Source organism: Salmo trutta, chromosome 38 (assembly GCF_901001165.1).
Source record: "Salmo trutta chromosome 38, fSalTru1.1, whole genome shotgun sequence".
Classification (NCBI taxonomy): Eukaryota; Metazoa; Chordata; class Actinopteri; order Salmoniformes; family Salmonidae; genus Salmo; species Salmo trutta.
Genome location: NC_042994.1, coordinates 9092899 through 9119569, shown reverse-complemented (window position 1 = coordinate 9119569; position 26671 = coordinate 9092899). Strand labels below are relative to the sequence as shown.

The following is a 26671-nucleotide window of genomic DNA, read 5'->3' as shown; positions in this document are numbered from 1 at the left end:
CATTTTATTTGATTATTTGATTAACATTTTCGAGAACAAAAAAGGTCCCCAATCAACATGTTGAACTGCCAGAGAGGCACCAGAACATCCAGTTTTTGTTGGGAACTTTGTAGGCTGTTCTATACAGTGAGGGAAAAAAGTATTTGATCCCCTGCTGATTTTGTATGTTTGCCCACTGACAAAGAAATGATCAGTCTATCATTTTAATGGTAGGTTTATTTGAACAGTGAGAGACAGAATAACAACAAAAAAATCCAGAAAACCGCATGTCAAAAATGTTAGAAATTGATTTGCATTTTAATGAGGGAAATAAGTATTTGACCCCCTCTCAATCAGAAAGATTTCTGGCTCCCAGGTGTCTTTTATACAGGTAACGAGCTGAGATTAGGAGCACACTCTTAAAGGGAGTGCTCCTAATCTCAGTTTGTTACCTGTATAAAAGACACCTGTCCACAGAAGCAATCAAGCAATCAGTTTCCAAACTCTGCACCATGGCCAAGACCAAAGAGTTCTCCAAGGATGTCAGGGACAAGATTGTAGACCTACACAAGGCTGGAATGGGCTATAAGACCATCGTCAAGCAGCTTGGTGAGAAGGTGACAACAGTTGGTGCGATTATTCGCAAATGGAAGAAACACAAAAGAACTGTCAATCTCCCTCGGCCTGGGGCTCCATGCAAGATCTCACCTCGTGGAGTTGCAATGATCATGTTATTCTGTCTCTCACTGTTCAAATAAACCTAACATTAAAATTATAGACTGATCATTTCTTTGTCAGTGGGCAAACATACAAAATCAGCAGGGGATCAAATACTTTTTTTCCCCCACTGTATAATATAAACATACCAAGTCAGGATGGTGATGCGAACACACACACACACACACACACACACACACACACACACACACACACACACACACACACACACACACACACACACACACACAATCCTTCTTTCAGTCTACTGCTGCTTCCCCCTTCTGTTCCTGTGTCTCCCCAAATAGGCTTAGCAGGTTTCCATCTAACAAGCCAGCATGTCAACACAGTCAAAGCACTGGGTAAATACTGCTTATGGCACCAGGGCAAGTGGATGTGGCTTTACTGGGTGTTGGTAAAACAGTGATGAGTGAATAGCAGCAAGCACAACAGTTAATTCAGCCAAGTGCTCTAAAGCAGTGGTTCCCAAACTTTTTTTTAATGGAATTGCAAGAAAATGATCTTTAAAACTGATAAATTCTCTCCTCACCCCATGACAAAATGTGTAGAACTGCAGGAAATAAGTTTTAAACCTGCAATATTTTCTCTCCGCCAACAAGAGGGGTGTGAGCAGTTTGTGTCATGGTTAGTGGTATAGTTCAGGGTTTCCGTTAACCGGTAAAAATAAAAGAAAAGAAAGGAAAGCTGCTCAAACATTTTTGGCTCCGGCCAAATGTCCGGGGGAATTTTAGCCAATTCATTGATTGAAATACCAGTCGCTGTAGCGTGAGATCTGCTTCTACAGCTCATCAAACAGCTGGTTCGTTGGTGCTGGAGTGAAACGTGCTTTTATCAGCCCAATCATTGTGCAACAATTCTTAATGCAATCGCCTGTTAAAAACAGTTTTGATGGCCACGATTAAAAAGAGCTACTATTTTTATTTCTCAACTGGTAATTGATTTGCACTTCCCATTCCCAGTCTCATTAAACCGCTCGCATGTGTGATGCGCTTCTGACAACTGTGTTTTCCAGCTAATTGCATTATGAAACAAACATTTGCGCGTTTCCTACTGCCTTGTGCCCATTGCTGCGCTTATAATGTGAAGAAATAATAATGTATCAATATTTTAAGCTAAATATTCTGATCAGTTGCGTGATCGTCATTGCTTTTTACATTTTTTGGAGATGTAGCCTAGGTCTTCTAGTTGTTTCAATATGGGAACTATCATCCCACAACTGTCCCAGATTTTGTTTGGAATAGCCTATTTCTTTCACAAAGAACGACAAGCTGTCCAATAGAATAGGTACACTTTTCAACTATGGGGGATAGCAGATTTACATACGCTAGTGATTTTGCTGTTCATTACTCCTGTTGTTAGCTGAGGAAAAGTAAATGTGGCAGTTATTTTCAAATTGCGCATTGGAATTCTGTAAGAAGGACGCACGCCATTGCATCCTAGAGTTGCATGGTCTGTTGAGATTAATTACCATAATCTAAATGGGATTTTTGTCACTGTGGGTGGACGACTTAATCAGATTACGCACCCAATGCATATTGGTCCGTTAAATTTCTTAAATGTCCGGTAAATTAAAATGCTGCAATGTCCGGTAAATTAAAATGCTGCCTGTCAAAGGTCTGCCACCAATGGAAACCCTAGTACAGTTATACAACCAAGGAAAACTAAGCAAACCAGTCACTCAACAAGCCAAATAGGCTCATTATTTGCTTTCTTTTGCAACCTGTCAGCATTGTATAGGCCTAGGTCACAAAATGGAATCTCATTGACAAACAATACACAAAGGGAACCTTCAAACTTCAAACTTCAAGGCAACATTTAGACTTCCTTATAAAGTACAATCCTAGTCCTTACACTCTTATGCTACTACAAACTGCTGTAAGACCATCAACCTATCATAGTCTGTCCTCCTTCCACAGATCACTAAGAAGCAGTGTTGTTGGAGCGGAGCTCTCCGTCTGGGCTTCACGGCTAAAGACCCATCCCGTATCAACCCAGACAGCCTGCCCAAGTATGCCTGTCCTGACCTGGTCTCCCAGAGTGGCTTCTGGGCCAAGGCTTTACCTGAGGAGTTCGCCAACGAAGGGAACGTCATCGCCTTCTGGGTGGACAAGAAGGGCCGGGTCTTCTATAGAATCAATGAGTCCAACCCGATGTTGTTCTTCAGTGGGGTGAGAACAGGAGAACCGCTGTGGGGACTGATAGATGTCTATGGGTTGACCCGTGGAGTGCAACTGCTAGGTATGTTAAGAAAGCATGCATGCACACCTACACATACATCTCCATAGCATTCCTCACTTCTAGCTTCTTGGTAAGGGGATGGACAATGAGAGAATTAGATTTGGTGATCACCCATGCCTTTCGAGGATGACTTTACGGTGAGCACCATGGTCATACAGAATGTAATGGTGCGTTTTGTCCACTCCAAAGTCATATTAGCTATTGTAACATGTTTACCTACTGTAAACATAGTGTCTACTGACTGGGAATGAAATATATTTTCTTATGGTGGATGAGCTTAGTGATAGTTATTCTAACCTAATGTGAACCACTCTAAGATCTGATGACAAGCTCTTTACAAACGCTACCTATATATGACTAACATTTGGCCCTAGTATGTCTGCACCACTGTAGCACATGGGCTGCAAAATAACTGCCCTGCTGTGCATTATCGAGGCATGCAATGCAGCATAACATACATACCATAGAGATAGACATAGCATACGATAGCCTAGCGTTAGCCAAGGCTTAGCATACATACCATAGCGATAGACATAGCATGCGATAACCTAGCGTTAGCCAAGGCTTTGATGTACCCAGGGCCTATGGCATACTGTGCATGTTTCTGTTCTCTAGGGATTCAATGTGTCAATGTTGTCATCCCCCTCATGTTAAAAATAGACAAGGGGGTTGGTCACATGTTCCATAGATAGCCCATTTGATCCTAATTGCGAGCCGTGCCAATTGACAGGAGTACAGCGGTATCTCCTGTCTCGGGTAGCAGAGGGGTGGGATGTTTTGTGTTCACCGTGTGATGTGGGAGTCGTTTTATCTGAAGCCCGCCAGTCCCCCCGCTCTCCTAGTCTTGACGGGAGGCAGTGATGACAAGTTGCGATAGAAACCTAGCTGTATTCCTGAACAGACTAGCATGGACTCCTGAGAGTAGCAACGTCAGACAACGGGGCCACAATTCGCTGGCCCAAAGTTCACATTGTCGTCTCGCATTACCGTGATGCCGAAAAGCAAGAATAGCATCGGGGGAAGGGGGAGTTAACAAAACAAACCAAAAAGATTCAAATGTCAAGAATCATGTGTGTTCCTTTGGCTAAAAGTATATTTCCTACAATGCTTGGACAGGTTGAACTCTCTTCTATAAGTCACTTGGGGAGATCCCTGGCGTCTTGGTAAACCGTATGCTGCTCGGCGCGCTGTTACAATCGCTCTCTTCAGCCCTAGTTAAATCAACACACAGCCTTTTACAGTCAGGCTATAGCCAGGGCAGCCTAGGGTGCAGAGCTCCTATAGGTCCTCAGGGGGCCTTCTGACTAACATCTGCCCTCAACATACTGGTCGCTTACATCTGAACTGTAACAGTCCTACAATTTTCTTCCCTGGATGTTTTTTTTTTTACTTTGGGAAAGATTTTCTTTTCCTGCTTTAGCTTTCCACCTTCATCCAAAATATATACATCACGTTTACAATAAAACCAGCATCCTCTTATCTCTCTGTATACGTAGACATGCAGCAGTCCAGTTATTGTTTTCCCCTTCAGTACTGTAGGCCTATACGTTCTTATTTGGGTACAGTAATATCTTATAAGGATTTACATGGAACATTCTATGGTCGCCTTATTATGGCTTTGTGAAATTTCACATGTGACAGGAATGGATATGGGGCTTATATTTGTTTCCACCTACCACACGCAAACCTCCAGGCTGCCTTCACTTCATATTCCCTATCAGAGGTGGTATCTGTCATACCAAGTCACTTTTTTCCCAAGCCTGCCGACACTCATTATGTTACATATTCTATTCATTTAACTTATTGGCTCCACTGCACTGTACATGCGTCAGGACAAGTCTGTTTAGCTGCTACTGTAAAGTCTAACATGCCCCCTAGGTAATCATCTATGGTCAGATTTAGCTTTACCTGATAGTGGTTACGGTTAGGCTAAGGAAATGTTTAACTGATCACAGGTTTCTGCTTATTGGGAACGGCACAGATAGAGAAGTACCTGAGGCATCTGTTAGTCATCCTCTCACAGACTACTGTTACAAACCATACCTAGAATAAGTTTCAAACTGTCTGTTCTGTTTAATCAAATGCCAACTCCGAAAGATTTATTAAATAAACGCAAACGATCCTTAATCACTGAAAAACAAACTCTGTTGCAAGATATGAGCTATTTCAAAACCCATAATTACACACTGTCTCTCTCACACACACACACACACACACACACACACACACACACACACATGCGCTCACAAACACACAGAAACCGTTATTTACCATTTTAGCACCAAAGTGAACACACGTGCCTACTTCTAAAAACAAAGTCTATTTTGTCATTCGATAACATTGTTTAAAGTCCTAAGGGTTGTGTTGAGGTCAGCACAGAAGGTCAGGATGACAGAATCACCCCGGTTGCACCCGGCAACAACTTCGAGGCCTCCGATAGGGTGATGCATGATAGGTCCCTCTGTAGGTATTGTGTGATAGGCCCCCTGCAGGAGATGCCTTCCAGACACATTTTAGGGATTATTACACATGGCTTAGTGTGATGTAGTGTTTTCCACACCTCCGGTTGGGTGATGAGCATAGTTTAAGATCCAGGCTCTAGCTAATGAAATCCAGACAGGCATTATTATGGGATGAATAAATCGAGCTACTCTGGTGTTGGCAGCTTCATTCCTCATACACACACAGACACGCACCTTCTCCGACAACCACGAGAATGGCGATGCACTGCACTTCCCTGCCTGCCTGTCTATCTCTTTTTAACTATCTCTTCTTAACTATCTTCTCTGTCTATCTTCTCTGTCTATCTCTTCTTAACTGCCTTAACAACATACCAACAGCACTACAATTGAAATGACTTCAAACGTGATACATTATCATTCATGTAGTGACCCCATGTCTTTCATGTGCATATGACAAATAAACAAACAAAGTTGACGAGAGCATTGAACTTAACATACAACACCTGTTCTGCCTGTCACATTCTGTTAAAGGTCCCCAAAGCACACACACACCCTTGGGTCGCTCCTCTTTTCAGTTCGCTGCAGCTAGCGACTGGAACGAGCTGCAACAAACACTCAAACTTGACCGTTTTATCTCCATCTCTTCGTTCGAAGACTCAATCATGGACACTTACTGACAGTTGTGGCTGCTTCACGTGATGTATTGTTGTCTCTATCTTCTTGCCCTTTGTGCTGTTGTCTGCCCAATAATGTTTGTACCATGTTTTGTGCTGCTACCATGTTGTGTTGCTACCATGTTGTTGTCATGTTGTGTTGCTAGCACTCTTGTGTTTTCATGTATGGCTGCCTTGCTATGTCTTAGGTCTCTCTTTATGTAGTGTTGTGTTGTCTCTCTTGTCGTGATGTGTGTTTTGTCCTATAATTTTATTTCATTTTTAATCCCAGCCCCCGTCCGCACAGGAGGCCTTTTGCCTTTCGTTAGGCCGTCATTGTGAATAAAAATGTATTCTTGACTGACTTGCCTAGTTAAATAAAGGTTAAATAAAAAATGTAATAAAATGTATGTGTACTGGGTCATTCCACGAAATGAGTGCCTTTTGCGTCCCGTTGATGTGTTAAGTAGAAATGATGCACCAATATTGAATTTTACTCACCATCACAATTGAAATGCTATCACTAACCACGCTTCCATCCAACCAATTCATGCGGATGAATTACCTGATGCATGAAAAAAGTCACAAACGGGCTGATGGAAACATGAAATGCTGGTATAATTTTATAAATGCCGAAAGACAATTTGTTCGTTCGACATGGTGGGATCTTTTGTGTCTGGAAAGTTATTTATGCGAGAAATGGTGGTGGAAATGACTTCATGTGGAAATATTGATATATTAACCATCATATAGAAGTAAACTTGGAGTCACGTGATGATATGGTGTGTGGTCCTCCCACTACGACTCGGGGAAAGTATGCCGTTTATTAGGCTACAGATGAAATAAGTTATGATGAACTTCACAGGGTGGTGAAAGTGCAAGGTGATGAGCTTGATGCTCCTTTCCAATAAATATCGAGGGTCTTATTCTGGTAACTTGATGATCGATGCTTGGCTGCCCTTTGACAAATATAAATAATATCGCTTTTTATCCATAATAATCTCATCATGGAGCCTACCCATACTGTATCTGCAAGCTGTTGGCTAGAGCACATGTGCCAAGACCAGAGTGGGCACATTTTCTATATAACGCAGCAGTTTTTGTGACAAAACCATCAGTAGAGTTGAAAAGGCGATTGGAAACCCATTTAACTTGTATTTTTTTATTTGGCACATTGGAATTTAATGGCAAAAGTTTTTTTTATGTGCACTACGTCATCACACACAGCCTTTTATCCGCAACAAGTCAGTTTGATGGAAACACATCTCTGGTGGGAATATTAGATGGAAACCTAGCTACTGCCAAAGGTTTGATTGGTGGCCAAACAAATGATCTGCATTGATCAATATGTAAAGAGTCATCTATGAAGCCAAATGACTGTAGCCTAGATGTCATAGCCATTAATTTCTGGAATATTGTTAGTTATTACATGCATTTCAGCAAGCCCTAGACTTTTTCCACTTTTTGTTGTGTTACAGCCTTTTTTTGTCACTAGACTAAACACAATACCCCATAATGTCAAAGTGGAATTATGTTTTTCAAAATATTCACAAATTAATAAAAAATGAAAAGTCAATAAGTATTCCACCCCTTTGTTATGGAAAGCCTAAATAAGTTCAGGAGTACAAATTTGCATAACAAGTCACATAATAAGTTGCATGCACTCACATTGTGTGCAAAAACATTGTTTAACATAATTTTTAAGGTCCCTCAGTTGAGCAGTGAATTTCAAACACAGATTCAACCACAAAGACCAGGGAGGTTTTCCAATGCCTCGCAAAAATAGGCACCTACTGGTAGATGGGTAAAAATAAATAAAAAGCAGACATTGAATATCTGTTTGATTACACTTTGGATGGTGTATCAATACTCCCAGCCACTACAAAGATACAGGCGTCCTTACTTACTCAGTTGCCGGAGAGGAAGGAAACTGCTCAGGGATTTCACCATGAGGCCAATGGTGACTTTAAAACAATGACAGAGTTTAATGGCTGTTATAGGAGAAAATGTAGGATGAATCAACAACATTGTAGTTACTCCACAATACTAACCTAATTTACAAAGTTAAAAGAAGGAAGCCTGTACAGAATAAAAACTGTCACGTCCTGGCCAGTATAAGGGTTAATTAGTATTGTAGTTTGGTTAGGACGTGGCAGAGGGTATTTGTTTTATGTGGTTCTGGGTGTTGTATGAGTTAGGAGGGCATTTGATTTAGTATTCCGGGGTTTTGGGCACTGGGTGAGTTTCATGAATTCTATGTTGAGTCTAGTGTGTCGTTTTCTATGTTTGGTTAATTGGGGTTGGGACTCTCAGTTGAAGGCAGGTGTTGTCTATCTGCCTTTGATTGAAAGTCCCATATATTAGGGTGTGTTTGTTATTTGTGGGTGATTGTTCTGTGTTTAGCCTTATGCCTTACCAGACTGTTTTTGATCGTTTGTGTTTTGTTATTTTTTGTACGTTCATTTTGAAAGTTAATTAAAGTCAAGATGAGCCTGCACATACCTGCTGCGTTTTGGTCCTCCTTAACCGACGACAACTGTGACAAAAACATTCCAAAACATGCATCCTGTTCGCAATAAGACACTAAAGTAAAACTGCAAAAATGTTGTCAAAGAAATAAACTTTATGTCCTGAATACACAGCTTTATTTTGGGGGCAAATCCAACGCAACACATCACTTTTCATATTTTCAAGCATGGTGGTGGCATGTTATGGGTATGCTTGTCATCGGCAAGGACTAGGGAGTTTTTTTATGGCAAAAAGAAACGGAATAGAGCTAAGCACAAAAAAATGACAATTAAATCAATTTTAATCCTACTTTCTAACACAAAAGAATCTGAAAAAAATCAGGGATGTGAATACTTTCTGAAGGCACTATATATGCATTTTGAATCATTAAATGCATTTTTAGCAAAGATGCAAATGTACATGTTTTTTTAAATACATTTTGTATTGAGGTCAGCACAGTACAATAGTCTTAAAGCCTTTGGGGTTATTATTGCACATGGCGTAGTGTGATTTAGTGTTTTCCACCCCTACAGTTGGATGATGAGCAGAGCTTTAGATCCCAGCTCTAGCTAATGAAACCCAGACAGGCAGAATTATGGGCTAGATAAATCTAGCTACTCTGAGGGTGGCAGCTTCATTCCACAAACACACACATGGATGGAGACACACACATCACACACACACACACGGTCTTAGACAGACACACACGAACACACCACACACACACACCGTCAATGACGACCATAGAAATGGAGATGCGCTTGCCTGCCTGGTTGTCAATCTATCATCTCTCTTAACTGCCTTCTCTTTTTTTGGCACCATTAAGCTCACCTTCCCTGGCAATATATGTAGCCATAAACACGTCCATGTCTTTATGGCGCTGGTATTTGGGAAAGGTGATAGCGTGACACTTCCTGCTAGAGCCTCCTAGGTAGGAACTGACCCTACACTGTTAAAATGAAGTGCTTTGTAACACTGAGCTGCCACCATCTTGAAGGAGACGAAACCTTAACTTTGCTGGAGTATTGAAACACATAATCCTGAGATGTTTTGAAATATTACATGGTGTGTTGTAACACCACTAAATCAAGCGTTGTGCAACACATTGTCAGGGACTGGGAGCACTCACAGAAAATATTTAAAACACTATTTTGGTGTTTCAAGTTCTGTTTAGTGCAGAAGTAGATCCCTTCTCTTTTGGTGAAGTTTCCTCTCCCTAAAGCTTCTAAACATGATGTTTTGAATCCTGTCTAGTGCAGAAGTAGATCCCTTTTTCTGAAGTGTCTTAATGTTTAATATTGTTTTATGTATTTGAGAATGTGCCATTTTATTAAATTTTGGCAGGCATTGTCAGACACAGTGTTTCAACCACCAGACCCAACTGAAGGTTGAACTGTAGGAATTGAGGATTCTGCCTTTGCCTCTTTCATTACAGTAATGAATGTGGGAATGGGTGCAGTCCTCATTGAACGTCGTTTTGCCTGACAGTTTTGATAACTGCTCATCATGATCCATTACACCTCATGGCACAACAAGCTTAACGTAGAGTTCTCTTTCTTCAAACATGCATACAACATTGTGTGAAAAAAAATCACAAAGGCAAAATTGTTTGAATTACCCATAATCCTCTTAAAACAGAGTCAAGTGGCAAGATAGGAAATGCAAGGTGATTCAAACCAAAGACTTCCAATGAGTTCAATCACTCAATGTTCTCTTTCTTTGGTTATCCTCATAAAAGACACTTACATTTTCACCAACATATTAAGTTGGACGTATTTGTTCATTATTTTGATAAAATGAAAACAGTAAATCATTGAAACGACTTGCATACATTTTGACACTTTATTGAGACAGTTCTGAAATGATTAGAGGGGATAGAGATTGAAGGGTTGGAGCAGGGAAATGAACCCTGGTCTTCGGTGGGGAAGGGGTGACTAACCCGGGTGCGTTACCGCCAAACAATTTCAATTCACTACAGAATCATTTGTGGCTGTGTGGTTGAGCGGGTAACATTCCAACGAAATGTACCATCTAACTGCCTGTCCCTTTTCCAATCTGTCTAATGAAAAAATGAAGGTGGAATTCCACAATTCCATATTTTTGCTGTACTTTTTAGTACCTTTTTTGAATAATGCATTGTATGGTCGTATTTTACATGTCTGCTGGACTTACCGACAAACAGGAGCAGAACTTTCGGAAGCATTTTAAATGAACTTTTGTTGGTGTTTCTAGATTTGTAGTCTCCATAGTCTCTTATCATCAATCAATATTTAGGCTATAAACCACTTGCATTTATAAACCATTGATTTTATGAGAAACAACGTTTTTGTGTTTTGATGCTGCCTTTTACATGCACTGAAACCCTAAGAAGTGTTTTCACACACTCTCTTAAAAACACCAATATTCAGGTGATGAACCACTTTCGGTATTTCAGAGTACTTAATTTCTGTTTTAAAGAACTTTCTGTGTATTAAAACACTTAAATTGGGTTTACATTCAAAGCCCCTCCAAACACCAGATCTCAGCTTTTTATTTTTATTTCACCTTTATTTAACCAGGTAGGCTAGTTGAGAACAAGTTTTCATTTGCAACTGCGACCTGGCCAAGATAAAGCATAGCAATTCGACACATACAACAACACAGAGTTACACATGGAATAAACAAAACATACAGTCAATAATACAGTAGAACAAAAGAAAACAAAAAGTCTATATACAGTGAGTGCAAATGAGGTAAGTTAAGGCAATAAATAGGCCATGGTGGCGAAGTAATTACAATATAGCAATTAAACACTGGAATGGTATATGTGCAGAAGATGAATGTGCAAGTAGAGATACTGGGGTGCAAAGGAGCAAGATAAATAAATAAATATAGTATGGGGATGAGGTAGATAGATAGATGGGCTATTTACAGATGGGCTATGTACAGGTGCAGTGATCTGTGAGCTGCTCTGACAGCTGGTGCTTAAAGCTAGTGAGGGAGGTATGAGATATGAGTCTCCAGCTTCAGAGATTTTTGCAGTTCGTTCCAGTCATTGGCAGCAGAGAACTGGAAGGAAAGACGACCAAAAGAGGAATTGGCTTTGGGGGTGACCAGTGAGATATACCTGCTGGAGCGTGTGCTACGAGTGGGTGCCGCTATGGTGACCAGTGAGCTGAGATAAGGCGGGGCTTTACCTAGCAGAGACTTGTAGATAACCTGTAGCCAGTGGGTTTGGCGACGAGTATCAAGCGAGGGCCAACCAACGAGAGCGTACAGGTCACAATGGTGGGTAGTGTATGGGGCTTTGGTGACAAAACGGATGGCACTGTGATAGACTGCATCCAGTTTGTTGAGTAGAGTGTTGGAGGCTATTTTATAGATGACATCACCGAAGTCGAGGATCGGTAGGATGGTCAGTTTTACAAGGGTATGTTTGGCAGCATGAGGGAAGGATGCTTTGTTGTGATATAGGAAGCCGATTCTAGTTTTAGAAAGCTTAATGTGAATCTGGAAGGAGAGTTCACAGTCTAGCCAGACACCCAGGTATTTGTAGTTGTCCACGTATTCTAAGTCAGAACCGTCCAGAGTAGTGATGCAGGTGCGGGCAGTGATCGATTGAATAGCATGCATTTAGTTTTACTTGCGTTTAAGAGCAGTTGGAGGCCACGGAAGGAGAGTTGTATGGCATTGAAGCTCGTCTGGAGGTTAGTTAACACAGTGTCGAAAGAGGGGCCAGAAGTATACAGAATGGTGTCGTCTGCATAGAGGTGGATCAGAGAATCACCAGCAGCAAGAGCAACATCATTGATATATACAGAGAAGAGACTCGGCCCGAGAATTGAACCCTGTGGCACACCTATAGAGACTGCCAGAGGTCCAGACAACAGGCCCTCCGATTTGACACACTGAACTCTATCAGAGAAGTAGTTGGTAAACCAGGTGAGGCAATCATTTGAGAAACCAAGGCTGTCGAGTCTGCCAATAAGAATGTGGTGATTGACAGAGTCGAAAGCCTTGGCCAGGTCGATGAATACGGCTGCACAGTAATGTCTCTTATCGATGGCGGTTATGATGTCGTTTAGGACCTTGAGCGTGGCTGAGGTGCACCCATGACCAGCTCTAAAACCAGATTGCATAGCAGAGGAGGAACGGTGGGATTCGAAATGGTCGGTAATCTGTTTGTTAACTTGGCTTTCGAAGACCCGTGTTTACGGATTTGGGGTTGTACCTGGTAGGTTCATTGTTCATTTGTGTGAGATTGAGAGCATCAATCTTAGATTGTAGGATGGCCGGGGTGTTAAGCATGTCCCAGTTTAGGTCACCTAGTAGCACGAGCTCAGAAGATAGATGGGGGCAATCAATTCACATATGATATCGAGGGCACAGCTGGGGGCAGAGGGAGGTCTATAGCAAGCGGCAACAGTGAGAGACTTGTTTCTGGAAAGGGGAATTTTTATAAGTAGAAGCTCGAATTGTTTGGGTACAGACTTGGATAGTAATACAGAACTCTGCAGGCTATCTTTGCAGTAGATTGCAACACCGCCCCCTTTGGCAGTTCTATCTTGGCGGAAAATGTTATAGTTAGTGATGGAGATTTCTGGGTTTTTGGTGGTTTTCCTAAGCCAGGATTCAGACACGGCTAAGACATCCGGGTTGGCAGAGTGTGCTAAAGCAGTGAGTAAAACAAACTTAGGGAGTAGGCTTCTAATGTTAACATGCATGAAACTAAGGCTTTTACGGTTACAGAAGTCAACAAATGAGAGCACCTGGGGAGTGGGAGTGGAGCTAGGCACTGCAGGACCTGGATTAACTTCCACATCACCAGAGGAACAGAGTAGAAGTAGGATAAGGGTACGGCTAAAGGCTATATGAACTGGCCGTCTAGCACGCTCGGAACAGAGAGTAAAAGGAGCAGGTTTCTGGGCATATTGATATTAGAGAGAGGCATGCGTAGCCAAGTGAACATATGGGTCCAGTGAGTGTTTGGGCTGACTGGGGACATGGCAATTCAGACAGTTAGCAGGCCGATGCTAACAGTTAGTAGCCGGGGCTAATCAAGCTAGCAGTTAGCAGACCGGGGCTGGCAAGCAAGCAGTTAGCAGACCGGGTTAGCAAGCAAGAAGTTGGCAGACCAAGGCTAGCAGTTAGCAGACCGGGGCAGGCAAGCTAGCAGTTAGCAGACCAGGGCAAGCAAGCTAGCTGTTAACAGCAAGTTAGCCTTTGGGGGACGTCGCGATGGGGGTAAGTCTGTTTTTGCCTCTTCGTGCGGTGACGTTGATAGACCAGTCGTGGAATTAGTAGGGTTCCAAGTAGCTCTAGGTAGCTAGTAGGCCGCGGTTAGCAGAATGGGCCTTCAGCGGACGTCGCGCCTGAGGGGCCTGTTGGAATCCTCTGGCAGATTATGTCGGTATTCCAGTCATAGAGGATTGGTGGGGTTCTGTGCCCCGTACCGGCAGTAGAAGGGGTCCTGATATTGTAGCCCAGGAGTGGGCTTCTGTGGTAGCACAGGAGTCCTGGCCGGACAAGCTTCAGGCTAATTGGTGCTTGCTCCGGGATGGAAACGCTAGCCAGGAGTAGTCACCCGGGATTGCGGTTAGCTAGTTGTGAAGATCCAGATGAAAATGTTCAGAGTTTGCTGTAGGAATCCGGGGATATGGGGATTTAAAAAAAATAATAATAATAATAATAGGTCCGTTATGCTCTGGTTTGAGTCATGTTGTTCGAACTGGCGCGAGCTTTCCGAGCTAAAGGTTAGCCGATGACCGCTAGCAATGGTTTGCTGACTGATAGCTGGTAGGTAGTTAGCTGGTTAGCTTGAGGGATTCCAGATCCGAAGTAAATAGAAATACTTTAGAAGAAAACAGATCCACGCCACATTGGGTGAGGCGGGTTGCAGGAGAGTATTTAGAAGTTGAGGTTTAGGAAAATATTTAAAAAAGATATGTGAAGAAAAAGATGTAAAAAGATATATACAAGGGGCACGACAGGACAAAGACAAAGATGTCTGACTGCTACGCCATCTTGGATTAAGTGCAGAGGGTGCTTAGCTTAGGTGCACTACTTTTCATGGTTTCGTTACACAATCATGGTGTATTGAGACTTCTACTTTTACAGTGTAGGTAGGAACTGATTTACAGTTTCAGGCCTTTAAAGCTACAATATGTAACTTTTTGGGCGACTCAACCAAATTCACATAGAAAGAGTTATAGATCTTTTATTCCCTTTGAAAGCAAGTCTAAGAAGCTATAGATCTGTTCTATGTGTGCTATATCTATGCTTCCCGTTCTGAAGTTTCGTATTTGGGTCTTTTTAGGTTTTGTACACCAGCTTCGAACAGCTGAATAGACAATATTTTGGGTTATGGAAAATATATTTCACAGCGGTGTAGATGGTACAATGATTCTCTACACAATGACTGCTTCTTTTGTCACAAACTGAAATTAGGCAAACTATTAGAATTTTAGCAACCAGGAAATGGCGATTTCTGCGTAGTGCATCTTCAACTGGGCAAATGCAATATCAAATCAAATGTATTTGTCACATACACATGGTTAGCAGATGTTAATGCAAGTGTAGCGAAATGCTTGTGCTTCTAGTTCTGACCATGCAGTAATATCTAACAAGTAATATAACCTAACAATTTCACAACATCCTCCTTATACACACAAGTGTAAAGGAATGAATACGAATATGTACATAAAAATATATAAATGAGTGATGGCCGAACGGCATAGTCAAGATGCAGTAGATGGTATAGAGTACAGTATATACATATGAGATGAGTAATGTAGGGTATGTAAACATTATATTAAGTGGCATTGTTTAAAGTGACTAGTGATACATTACATCAAGATGGCAAGATGCAGTAGATGGTATAGAGTACAGTATATACATATGGGATGAGTAATGTAGGGTATGTAAACATTATATAAAGTGGCTACTGATGAATTGATTATATCAAATTTTCCATTATTAAAGTGGCTGGAGTTGAGTCAGCATGTTGGCAGCAGCCACTCAATGTTAGTGATGGCTGTTTAACAGTCTGATGGCCTTGAGATAGAAGCTGTTTTTCAGTCTCTCGGTCCCAGCTTTGATGCATCTGTACAGGCAGTGGCTCGGGTGGTTGTTGTCCTTGATGATCTTTTTGGCCTTCCTGTGACATCGGGTGGTGTAGGTGTCTTTGAAAGCAGGTAGTTTGCACCCGGTGATGCGTTGTGCAGACCTCACTACCCTCCGGAGAGCCTTCCGGTAATGGGCGGAGCAGCTGCCGTACCAGGCAGTGATACAGCCCGACAGGATGCTCTCGATTGTGCATCTGTAAAAGTTTGTGAGTGTTTTTGGTGACAAGTCGAATTTCTTCAGCCTCCTGAGGTTGAAGAGGCGCTGCTGTGCCTTCTTCACCACGCTGTCTGTGTGGGTGGACCATTTCAGTTTGTCCGTGATGTGTACGCCGAGAAACTCAAAACTCTCCACCCTCTCCATATCTTCTGGGTTGGGGCAGAATAATGAGCCTGATGTCCCTCAGAGGCTTTACATCCAGCAGGGTAAAAAGGTTGTTTCATAAATATAAATGCTTCATGGCTGTCTGTCACATACCGTTCACGTGTGCAATGTTCATGCACGTACAGGCGCAGAGGCATACAAGTATGAACACACACACACTTAGGTCCATAGAACTGGGGTAGAGAGGTTGAGGAGTTCCAGCTGCTGTTTTGAAGACAGGGGGGCCAGGCTGTGCTGAGGAGGACACAGTGGAACCTTAATCAGAGTGGGGCCCCAAAGTGACGCCTCTGAAAATGAAGCAGGGAGACTGACTTCAAAACACCGTGTGACAGTTAGAGACCTTTAGGTTCTTCTAACTGTAACAATGTTCAATGACTCTGTCTCATACACACAGACTGTTCAGTTGTTGTCTTAGGGAATTTACTATACCGGATGAGTAGTTTGCCACCGCCCCTGAGCTTAAGTACAGTCTTTCACTATGCTTCAACATACAGTGTATGAATTAAAGAATTCCTCAATGTAACATAGTATAAACACACTGTATGGATTATAGAACATCTCAAAGTAACACAACATGAATAGACTACATGAATTATAGAATATCTCAAAGTAACACAGTTGTCAATGATCTCAACGATTGACAGGTCAGCCTAACCTTCTTTCTCTTTGTCTCTCTCTCTGTCTCCGTCTCTCTTTCTCCATCTCGCTCTCTCTCTCTATCTGTCTGTCTTTCTCTCTCTCTCTGTCTGTCTTTCTCTCTCTCTCTGTCTCTCTTTCTCCATCTCTCTCTCTCTGATAGAAAATCAGAAGGTAGTAAACGTTTCAAAGGAAGGGAACATTCTGTTACTTTTCAAATGGCCCTGAAAACATTATCAAAGTTTGTGTGTGTTTTCAAAGAATACTCTATGACATTCAAAAGCCAAGTTTTTCTGCTCCTTGACCTGTTTAAAAGGTTTTGAATACAAATAGATTTTACTTTCTCACATTTTGGCTCAATGTATTGTTTATACTGTAGGGCAAAACACCAGTGATTGCGGAATGTGCTTTTTTCTATAGATGTCAGTATGGGCAACAGTGAAAAAAGAGCCCAATGTTTTGACACGGGGGAACACAAGCTGTGAAGCTTGATGGATGAGGTTGTGAGAAAAATGGGTGCTTTTGTTTATGTCTTTCGCGAATGTGTCAGAGAAATGTCACTTATCTCTAACAAGGTGTCACAATGTCTATAAGGTTGTCCGAACCTTGCAGTGTGTGTGTGTGTGTGTGTGTGTGTGTGTGTGTGTGTGTGTGTGTGTGTGTGTGTGTGTGTGTGTGTGTGTGTGTGCCAGGTCTGATAAGGAAACATATTAAAATCTGTTGTCTGGTTGGCAGCAGGTTAGAAACCTGACGTCTCTTCATGGTCATACAGTACCTTTCACATATGATTTGTTGTGCAGAGGTATCAAATCAAATTTGATTGGTCACATACACGTGTTTTGCAGATGTTATTGCGGGTGTAGCGAAATGCTTGTGATATATACAGTTGAAGTCGGAGGTTTACATACACCTTAGCCAAATACATTTCAACTCAGTTTTTCACAATTCCTGACATTCAACCCTAGTAAAAAATCTCTGTCTTAGGTCAGTTAGGATTACAACTTTATTTGAAGAATGTGAAGTGTCAGAATTATAGTAGAGAGAATGATTTATTTTAGCTTTTATTTGTTTCATCACATTCCCAGCGGGTCAGAAGTTTACATACACTCAATTAGTATTTGGTAGCATTGCCTTTACATTGTTTAACTTTGGTCAAACGTTTCAGGGAGCCTTCCACAAGCTTCCCACAATAAGTTGGGTGAATCTTGTCCCATTCCTCCTGACAGAGCTGGTGTAACTGAGTCAGGTTTGTAGGCCTCCTTGCTTGCACACGCTTTTTCAGTTCTGCACACACATTTTCTAAAGGATTGAGGTCAGGGCTTTGTGATGGCCACTCCAATACCTTGACTTTGTTGTCCTTAAGCCATTTTGCCACAACTTTGGAAGTATGCTTGGGGTCATTGTCCATTTGGAAGACCCATTTGCGACCAAGCTTTAACTTCCTGACTGATGTCTTGAGATGTTACTTCAATATATCCACATTATTGTCCTCCCTCATGATGCCATCTATTTTGTGAAGTGCACCAGTCCCTCCTGCAGCAAAGCACCCCCACAACATGGTGCTGCCACCCCCGTGCTTCACGGTTGGCATGGTGTTCTTTGGCTTGCAAGCCTCCCCCTTTTTCCTCCAAACATAACGATGGTCATTATGGCCAAAGTTCTATTTTTCTTTCATCAGACCAGAGGACATTTCTCCCCATGTGCAGTTGCAAACCGTAGTCTGGCTTTTTTATGACGGTTTTGGAGCAGTGGCTTCTTCCTTGCTGAGCGGCCTTTCAGGTTATGTCGATATAGGACTCATTTTACTGTGGATATAAATACTTTTGTACTTGTTTCCTCCAGCATCTTCGCATGGGCCTTTGCTGTTGTTCTGGGATGGATTTGCACTTTTAGCACCAAAGTACGTTGATCTCTAGGAGAGAACGCATCTCCTTCCTGAGCGGTATGACGGCTGCGTGGTCCCATGGTGTTTATACTTGTGTACTATTGTTTGTACAGATGAACGTGGTACCTTCAGCTGTTTGGAAATTGCTCCCAAGGATGAACCAGACTTGTGGTCTACAATTGTTTTCTGAGTTCTTGGCTGATTTCTTTTGATTTTCCCATGATGTCAAGCAAAGAGGCACTGTGTTTGAAGGTAGGCCTTGAAATACATCCACAGGTACACCTCCAATTGACTCAAATGATGTCAATTAGCCTATCAGAAGCTTCTAAAACCATGACATAATTTTCTGGAATTTCCCAAGCTGTTTAAAGGCACAGTCAACTTAGTGTATGTAAACTTCTGACCCACTGGAATTGTGATACAGTGAATTATAAGTGAAAAAATCTATCTGTAAACAATTGTTGGAAAAATGACTTGTGTCATGCACAAAGTAGATGTCCTAACCGACTTGCCAAAACTATAGTTTGTTAGCAGGAAATTTGTGGATTGGTTGAAAAACGACTTCAACTGTAGACCTGTCCTTATCTATAAATCCAATAAGACAGAACTTTTATATACAGTACAGATCATTTCAGACATCACAGACAAGCAGAGAGGCTCTTGCAGTGTAGTTGACTGTGTCCCTGTTTGGAGTTAACACAGTTTAAACCTTTGTGACCAGCTGTAGAGAATTACTCTATTAACGTAATTATTAATGACATATGAGATCTGGATGGAACCAGTCTGCTTGGGCTGGGTTTTGCTGGCTAGTACCAAGATGCATATGTGATATGTCGTGGTGCAGCTGTGTAGTGGCACACACTAATGATTAGAAGGAGAGCTGGTGGGAGGGAGGGAGTGAGAGACGGAGAGAAGAAGGAACAGAGAATGATGGGATGAGTGAAAAAGTGGGAGTGAGGGAGAAAGTGAGAGAGAGGGAAAAGGAAAGAAGGAGCGGAAGCGAGAGAGAGAATTTATGAGTGGGAGAAGAGAGGAAGAACATTAGCATAGAAGAACATTCATCAAAGCAAGCTAATTCACTATTTTGCTTTACTCTCACTGCAAACTCACAATGTTTTCTCACTTACTTTTACCCTAAGGATACTGAGAGAGTAACTACCGAGAGATGTAGGATCTTAATTAGAGACAATTTGCTATAGCAGGAAAATAATCCTGCAGCAACAGGAAATGTGAATTATTATGCAGATTATAATGAATGGACATTTCTGTAGGGGTTGATACATTTTTCGTAAGAGGAAATCAAGTCTGAAATTTGTAAGTGTAAATTACAAACTTCAGAAGCCTTTTTAAACCTCAAATACACTACATGTTTTACATTTCAGGAACGTTCTCCTGCAACAGGGTGATCAAATTAAGATCCTACATCTGTATATAAACTAATGACGATTCTAATGGCAACAAGAAAAGATTTACAACTGCTGAGAGGTCGGCCAAGTTTGAAACGCAAAAATAGATGACACGTGTCACTGGAGTAAGGACTTTCTAAAGGAATATCTGCAATATGTCCTCAGCCTCTTAACCGATGAAAAATATCTCCTATTACTGTTATTATCAAGATATTGCACAGAGAAGACGGATACTGAAGTAGAGCTTATTGGACCCTTGGTTCCTTGCCATGTTTTGGACCTATCGTCCGCTATGTTCTCGGTCCAATCTTATGACTGCGGTAATATGAAGTCATTTGGAACACTAGAAGTCATTGAGGGACGTTATCCAAACGTTATCCAAAACCATAGACACAGACCACGGACGTTACTGGTTACGGTCCACCGAGGGGAAAACACACTCCTGTCGGTAAAATGGTTATTTGATTAGTTTAGTGTTTTGACTGGCATTGAGGTTTGACTTGGCCGAACTGTCTAATTCCTAGCTAATACTGTAGGTGCACTTATAAGTCCCCTGGTCAAATCAGAAGATCCAAGCATAATACGCTTAGGATAAGTTATGTTGTAACTTTGTGGTTTTATGCGTTCAAACTAGATATGTATTGTAGAAAGAGCAGTTTGAATGTCACAACGGTCTCCACATTCAAAATACTAGTTAATTGTCTGGCTGTGTTTATGGACGTAAATGTCAAATGTACTGTAGAAGTCAAGGTCATTGTTTGGTCAGTGGTTTGGATAGACAGAGAAAAAAGATTCTGTATGGTTTGGCAGTGAAACCAATTTGAGATTATGTTGACTGAGTTTAATACTAATTTCCTATTTTATAGGACATTTTGAAGTAGATTAAACCCACTGGGCAAAAACTGGTTGAATCAATGTTGTTTCCACGTCATTTCAACAAAATAATTCAATGTGCTGACGTTGAATCAACTTGGAAAACTGATTGGATTTGAAAAAAAGTCGTCAACGTAAAGGAATGTTGTCCTTTTTTTCACCCAACCTTTAACCTAAATCCAATGACATGGTGAAATGTTTTGTTGTTTTCACGTTGAATTCACATTAGTTGACATCTCAACCAAATGTAAATCCAAACTAGATGTTGAACTGGTCGTCTGTGCCCAGTGGGAAGACACCAGAGGTGTAATGCCAAGATTTATGTTGTCCTTCCTGACGTTGTACTTCATGTCTTTCACGTCCTAAAATGGACACTGTACAATGGACTACCCCCTATTATGAAGTGTGGGAAACAACACAATTTATATAGCCCTGTCTAAACATATAGGTGATGCATAGAAGATTGCAAAACAATACATTCAATCTGAGTCAAAGGCAGTCCCTTACATTGGCTGGAATTAATTCCCCCCTTTTGACCCAATAAATGATTAGCCAAATAACAGCTCTGTCCCCACCACAGTCCAGACCTGGGTTCAAATACTACTCGAAATAACTTCAAATACTTTATCTGTGCTTAATTGAGTTTGACTGGCTTAATGGAACCAACAGAATAGCCTCAAAACTGCAAACCCTGCCCATCTTGCACTCCAGGCAGTTAGAGCAAACACGCAAAAGTATTTGAAGAATTGTAAATAGTACTTGAACCCAGACCTGCCACGGTCTGGTTGGAACAGTCGAGCAGCAGGAGAACTGACTGAGAGGGGCTTTAATATAAGAACCTTATGATGGAGTTATTCATGTATTAATGCTTAGGCCCCGACCATTGATTGGTTGAGAGATGCTGCACTTGCTGAATTTTGCCGATGACCTAAGGGACCGGGGCTTCTGGGGCTTTTGTGACTTATGGAGAGCATTTGTGCCTGGGCTTTTGTTTTGGAGCCATGTGGCGTGTGTCGCCTCCCAAATGGCTGTTGATCTTTCCAGCCTGGGGGATCGAAATCGACCTGCCGGCGAGGCGAGGGAGCGACTGGCCCAAAGCCAGGGAGTATCAGGGTATACGGCACCATCCCAAACATCCCTCAAACCCTCCCTCGCTGCCTCTCTCTCTCTCTCTCCACTTCATCTCTTTTCTCTCTCTCTTTCTATCCACTCACTCACTGTATCCCTCTCTCTTTCTCTCTCTCTCACTCAATCACTCTCTCTCTTTCTATCCCTCTCACACACACTATCCTTCTTTACCTCTCTCACCCACCTCTCTCTTTTTTCAACTCTCTCTCTCCACCTCTCTCCATCCCTCTTTATCTCTCTATCACTTAGTCTCTCCTGGGAACCATCTCAAACACGAGCACTCTCCTCCCCATCCCTCCGCGTCTCTCCCCATCCATCCCCGCCCGTCTCAGCTGTGCAGCTCTACTTCTAAAAGAACACAGCTGTGAGCTTCTCTCCTTCCTCCCTACTCCACTTCTCCTCTCCTCCTTTCAGTCCCGTCCCAATCCTCCACTCCCATCAGTCTCTCACATCTTATGAATCCCTGAGAGTTTGTAAATAAAGCCAAGCTCTGAGAGAGAGAGCACGAGAGAGAGCGAAGCCAGATGTATAACTGTGCAAATCCTCCCTCTCACAGGGAGAGCCACAACGTTGGCTCTCGAACCCTGGCACGTTCGCTCTGCTAAACCCACGTAAAAAATACTACAGTTGACTATAGAACACTATAATACTTACTATAGAGTTATGTAGTAAACTGTAGTATACTGTAGAATACTATACTACACACTGTAGAATCCCTCTATCATGTGTAGTACTTACTATAGAATGTTGTAGTATAGTGTAGAATACTATAGTAAATACAGCAGTATTATCTGCAAGAAAAACACTGTAGTAAATACTACAGAAACGTCCACAAAAACACTACAGTCTGCAAAAACACTACACTTTTTAAACTATACTAAATACTACAGTATTTAATTTACATATACCCTGTCCATTCCCCTCTCTCATATTGCAATATATGCCACCCATAAGTAAGAAACCTACATGCCACATAAATACCATATATTGTGTTCCCTACAGGTTATAGAAAATGTCCTCTTAGTATTTCTCCAGCAGGTTTCCTCAAGGAGAAAGCCTCCACTTATATGTCAAAGATAATAAAACAAGAACACTATAGTAAAAACTACAGTAATGTCCCCAAAAACACTACAGTATACTACAGTCCACAAAATAACTACAATAAATACTACAGTATACTACAATCCGTCAAAACACTACATCAATTACTATAGTATATACTACAGTATTTATACTATAGTTACCTATAAATACTACTGTATACTACAGTAAATACTATAGTATTTATTCATGTGGAAAGCTAGCAAAGCCTCTAAGCCAGCCAGCCTATCCCTCTCCTTCTTCTCCCTCTCCTCCCTCCTCTTCCCCGCACACACACAGCATTAGTAGCCTGCTAGCTTCATTGCCAATCCCAATCAAATGCTCAGAGAAAGAGCCCAAACACCCCCCTCCCCTCCTCCATTTTGTATATTTGTTGGTTTAGCCCAACAGGTGCTGCATTTAGTTCTCAATTGAATGTGTTTGGATTTTAAATACGTTTTTTTCTCTCTCTCCTTGTGTATTGACTACAGCTGCCTCGCTCTGTGTCCCCATTACAGTTAGTTTCCTTAACAGGGTTAGATTGGGATGGTGTGTGTGTGTGTGTGTGTGTGTGTGTGTGTGTGTGTGTGTGTGTGTGTGTGTGTGTGTGTGTGTGTGTGTGTGTGTGTGTGTGTGTGTGTGTGTGTGTGTGTCAGGGAGAGGCCAGAGTGCCTACTTTGTTTGAAGCTTCTTTCAGAGAGCTGCAATTGCAAATCTGTGCCCTCGGCCAATGAGAACGAACATCTGTGGGCAGCCTATCTGAAAAGGACCAATGGGGACAAAGGGGTTTGTCTCTAGCTTAAAGAGCAGGTGCACCATGATGAGTGGGCAGCAGCTGGTGCAGTTCCACGCATACACTCACACATACACAAACTTACACACACGTACAAACACACACAAACATACACAAACACACTCAAACACACACAAACACACACTCCACTTTTTCAGCATAGGCACAGCGTCCTTCACTCTTTTATCTTCCCTCTCATATTCTCCTCCCTCTCTCCGTCTCACTAGGGGCACAAGGTAAACATGCACTGCCATTTAGAACTGGTCTACAGAGACCTCCTTTCATGAAGAATTGGGCCAAAGCCTAACATCTTGAAACTGTGTTCATGAATGTCAACATTCAGCTCGGCAGAAAAAAAGAATCATTGTCGAATCTCATAGTACATCTTCATGATGGTTGCTGTATTTGTTATACTGTAAGACTAGCTCTTGTCCGCGGCCCTAGCAAGTTCCTCGACTAACACATTTTTACCCTAAGTAGAGGAACGTGCGAACGCCCTGGACCAGAGCTAGTGTAAGACCAGATCATGCACCAAATTCTGCATTCAGTGGAGACTGTTGACTCACAGAGTGATTCAAATCAGGAGAGATGGTACGCAGTAGACACACTATGTACCATCACTGAACTTAACAGGAAGCTACAGTACAAGCAGTACATTCTGCTGAGTGTTAGTGAGTGTGTGGAAAGAAAGAGCATGAGAGAGAGAAAGAGAGACAGAAAGAGAGAGAGAGAGAGAGCGAAAGAGAGAGAGAGAGAGAGCAAGAAAGCGAGAGAGAGAGAATTAATAGGAGGGCTGCTCCCCTCTTCTCAGCATTCCTAATCTGACATTGTCACAACTCCTCTCCTCCTATCCCACCCTCTCCTTTCACATCCCTCCGTCTCTTCTCCTCAATCCTGTTATCCCCTGAGTCATGTCATCATTATGCCCTCCTCCCAAACTCCATTCCTCCGTGCCTCCCTCGTGTCCCTGGGTTCCTCAGCTATTCCTCGTCGTGCCAAACGTCTATCCCCAACCCTAATCCAATTTAGGACAGAGCTCTGCAGTAATGAAAGAAAGCCACACGCCACTCTCGGCTCCGTTTGATGATGTCATGTTGTCATTCTCAAAGACCCTGGTGATTTGATTTGAGTGAGCCTAGAGCAGGGATGGGCAACTTTGATGGGGTGGGGCCACAAAATAACAGAACTCATCATGAGGGGCCGCAGCCACACATCCCCCCCCCCACACCCCCCCAGCAGAAAAAGTTAGTGACAGCAAAGAGAAATAAATTACGTTTTAACATTTCCTGTTGCCTTTGTAAAGCAAGTTTGCTTAAATGTTACACTGTTTTCCATGAGGCGGAGAGAAGATTTAGCAATTTTATAACTAATTTCCTGAAATTCTACACATTTTGTCATAGGGTGGAGGCAAATGTTTGCAGTTTTTAATATGATAACTGATAATCAATGGGCCCCACCCCAGTCAGTAATTCGATCATACTTACTACAAATTTAGATAGCTGACCGTTCATTTATCAATCTAAAAAATGTTTTGCTGACGTGGACTAATTTAGTGACTGCTGATTCACAACCACATTTCTAAATTGCACCTTTTGTGTTCTACTATTCTAATTCATTATGGGGTAGTGTGTGTAGATTGGTGAAGGAAAAAAACTATTTAATCAATCATTCAATCAAATGTATTTATAAATTCCTTTTTACATTAGCAGATGTCACAAAGTGCTGTACAGAAACCCAGCCTAAAACCCCAAACAGCAAGCAATGCAGATGTAGAAGCACGGTGGCTAGGAAAAACTCCCTAGAAAGGCAGGAACCTAGGAATAAACCTAGAGAGGAAACAGGCTCTGAGGGGTGGCCAGTCCTCTTCTGGCTGTGCCGGGTGGAGATTATAAGAGTACATGGCCATTTAAGGCCAGATTGTTCAAACGTTCATAAATGACCAGCAGGGTCAAATAATAATCACAGTGATTGTACAGGGTGCAACAGGTCAGCACCTCAAGAGTAAATGTCAGTTGGCTTTTCATAGCCGAGCATTCAGAGGTCGAGACAGCAGGTGCGGTAGAGAGAGAGAGAGCGAGTCGAAAACAGCAGGGCCGGGACAAGGTAGCACGTCTGGTGAACAGGTCAGGGTTCCATAGCCGCAAGCAGAACAATTGAAACTGGAGCAGTAGCACGACCAGGTGGACTGGGGACAGCAAGGAGTAATCAGGCCAGGTAGTCCTGAGGCATGATCCTAGGGCTCAGGTTCTCCGGGAGGGGAGAGAGAAGGAGAGAGAGAGAATTAGAGGGAGCATACTTACATTCATACAGGACACAAGATAAGACAGGAGAATTATACCAGATATAACAACCTGACCCTAGCCCCCAGCACATAGACTATTGCAGCATAGATACTGAAGACTGAGACGGGGACACGTGGCCCCGTCTGACGATACCCCCGGACAGGGCCAACCAGGCACGATATAACCCCACCAACTTTGCCAAAGCACAGCCCCCACACCACTAGAGGGATATCAACAGACCACCAACTTATTACCATGAGACAAGGCTGAGTATAGCCCACAAAGATCTCCTCCACCGCACGAGCCTAAGGGGCGCAAAACAAGACAGGAAGATCACGTCTGTGACTCAACCCACTCAAGTGACGCACCCCTCTTAGGGACGGCATGGAATAAGGTCAGAGGAAGAGAGTCCCAGTGGAGAGAGGGGAGCCGGCCAGGCAGAGACAGCAAGGGCAGTTCGTCGCTCCAGTGCCTTGCCGTTCACCTTCGCACCCCGGGGCCAGACTTCACTCAATCATAGGACCT

At 42.4% G+C, this 26671-nt stretch overlaps 1 protein-coding gene across 2 annotated transcripts in view; it reads left to right on the top strand.

Annotated features, from left to right (window-relative positions):
- neurl1aa (neuralized E3 ubiquitin protein ligase 1Aa) overlaps window positions 1-26671 on the top strand; it is a 72711-nt gene that overhangs the window by 21187 nt on the left and 24853 nt on the right. For both annotated transcript variants that reach the window (XM_029738826.1, XM_029738825.1), the window contains one exon: window positions 2634-2955. In XM_029738826.1, the coding sequence (XP_029594686.1) occupies window positions 2634-2955 (322 nt within the window). The remainder of the gene's footprint in view (window positions 1-2633; window positions 2956-26671) is intronic.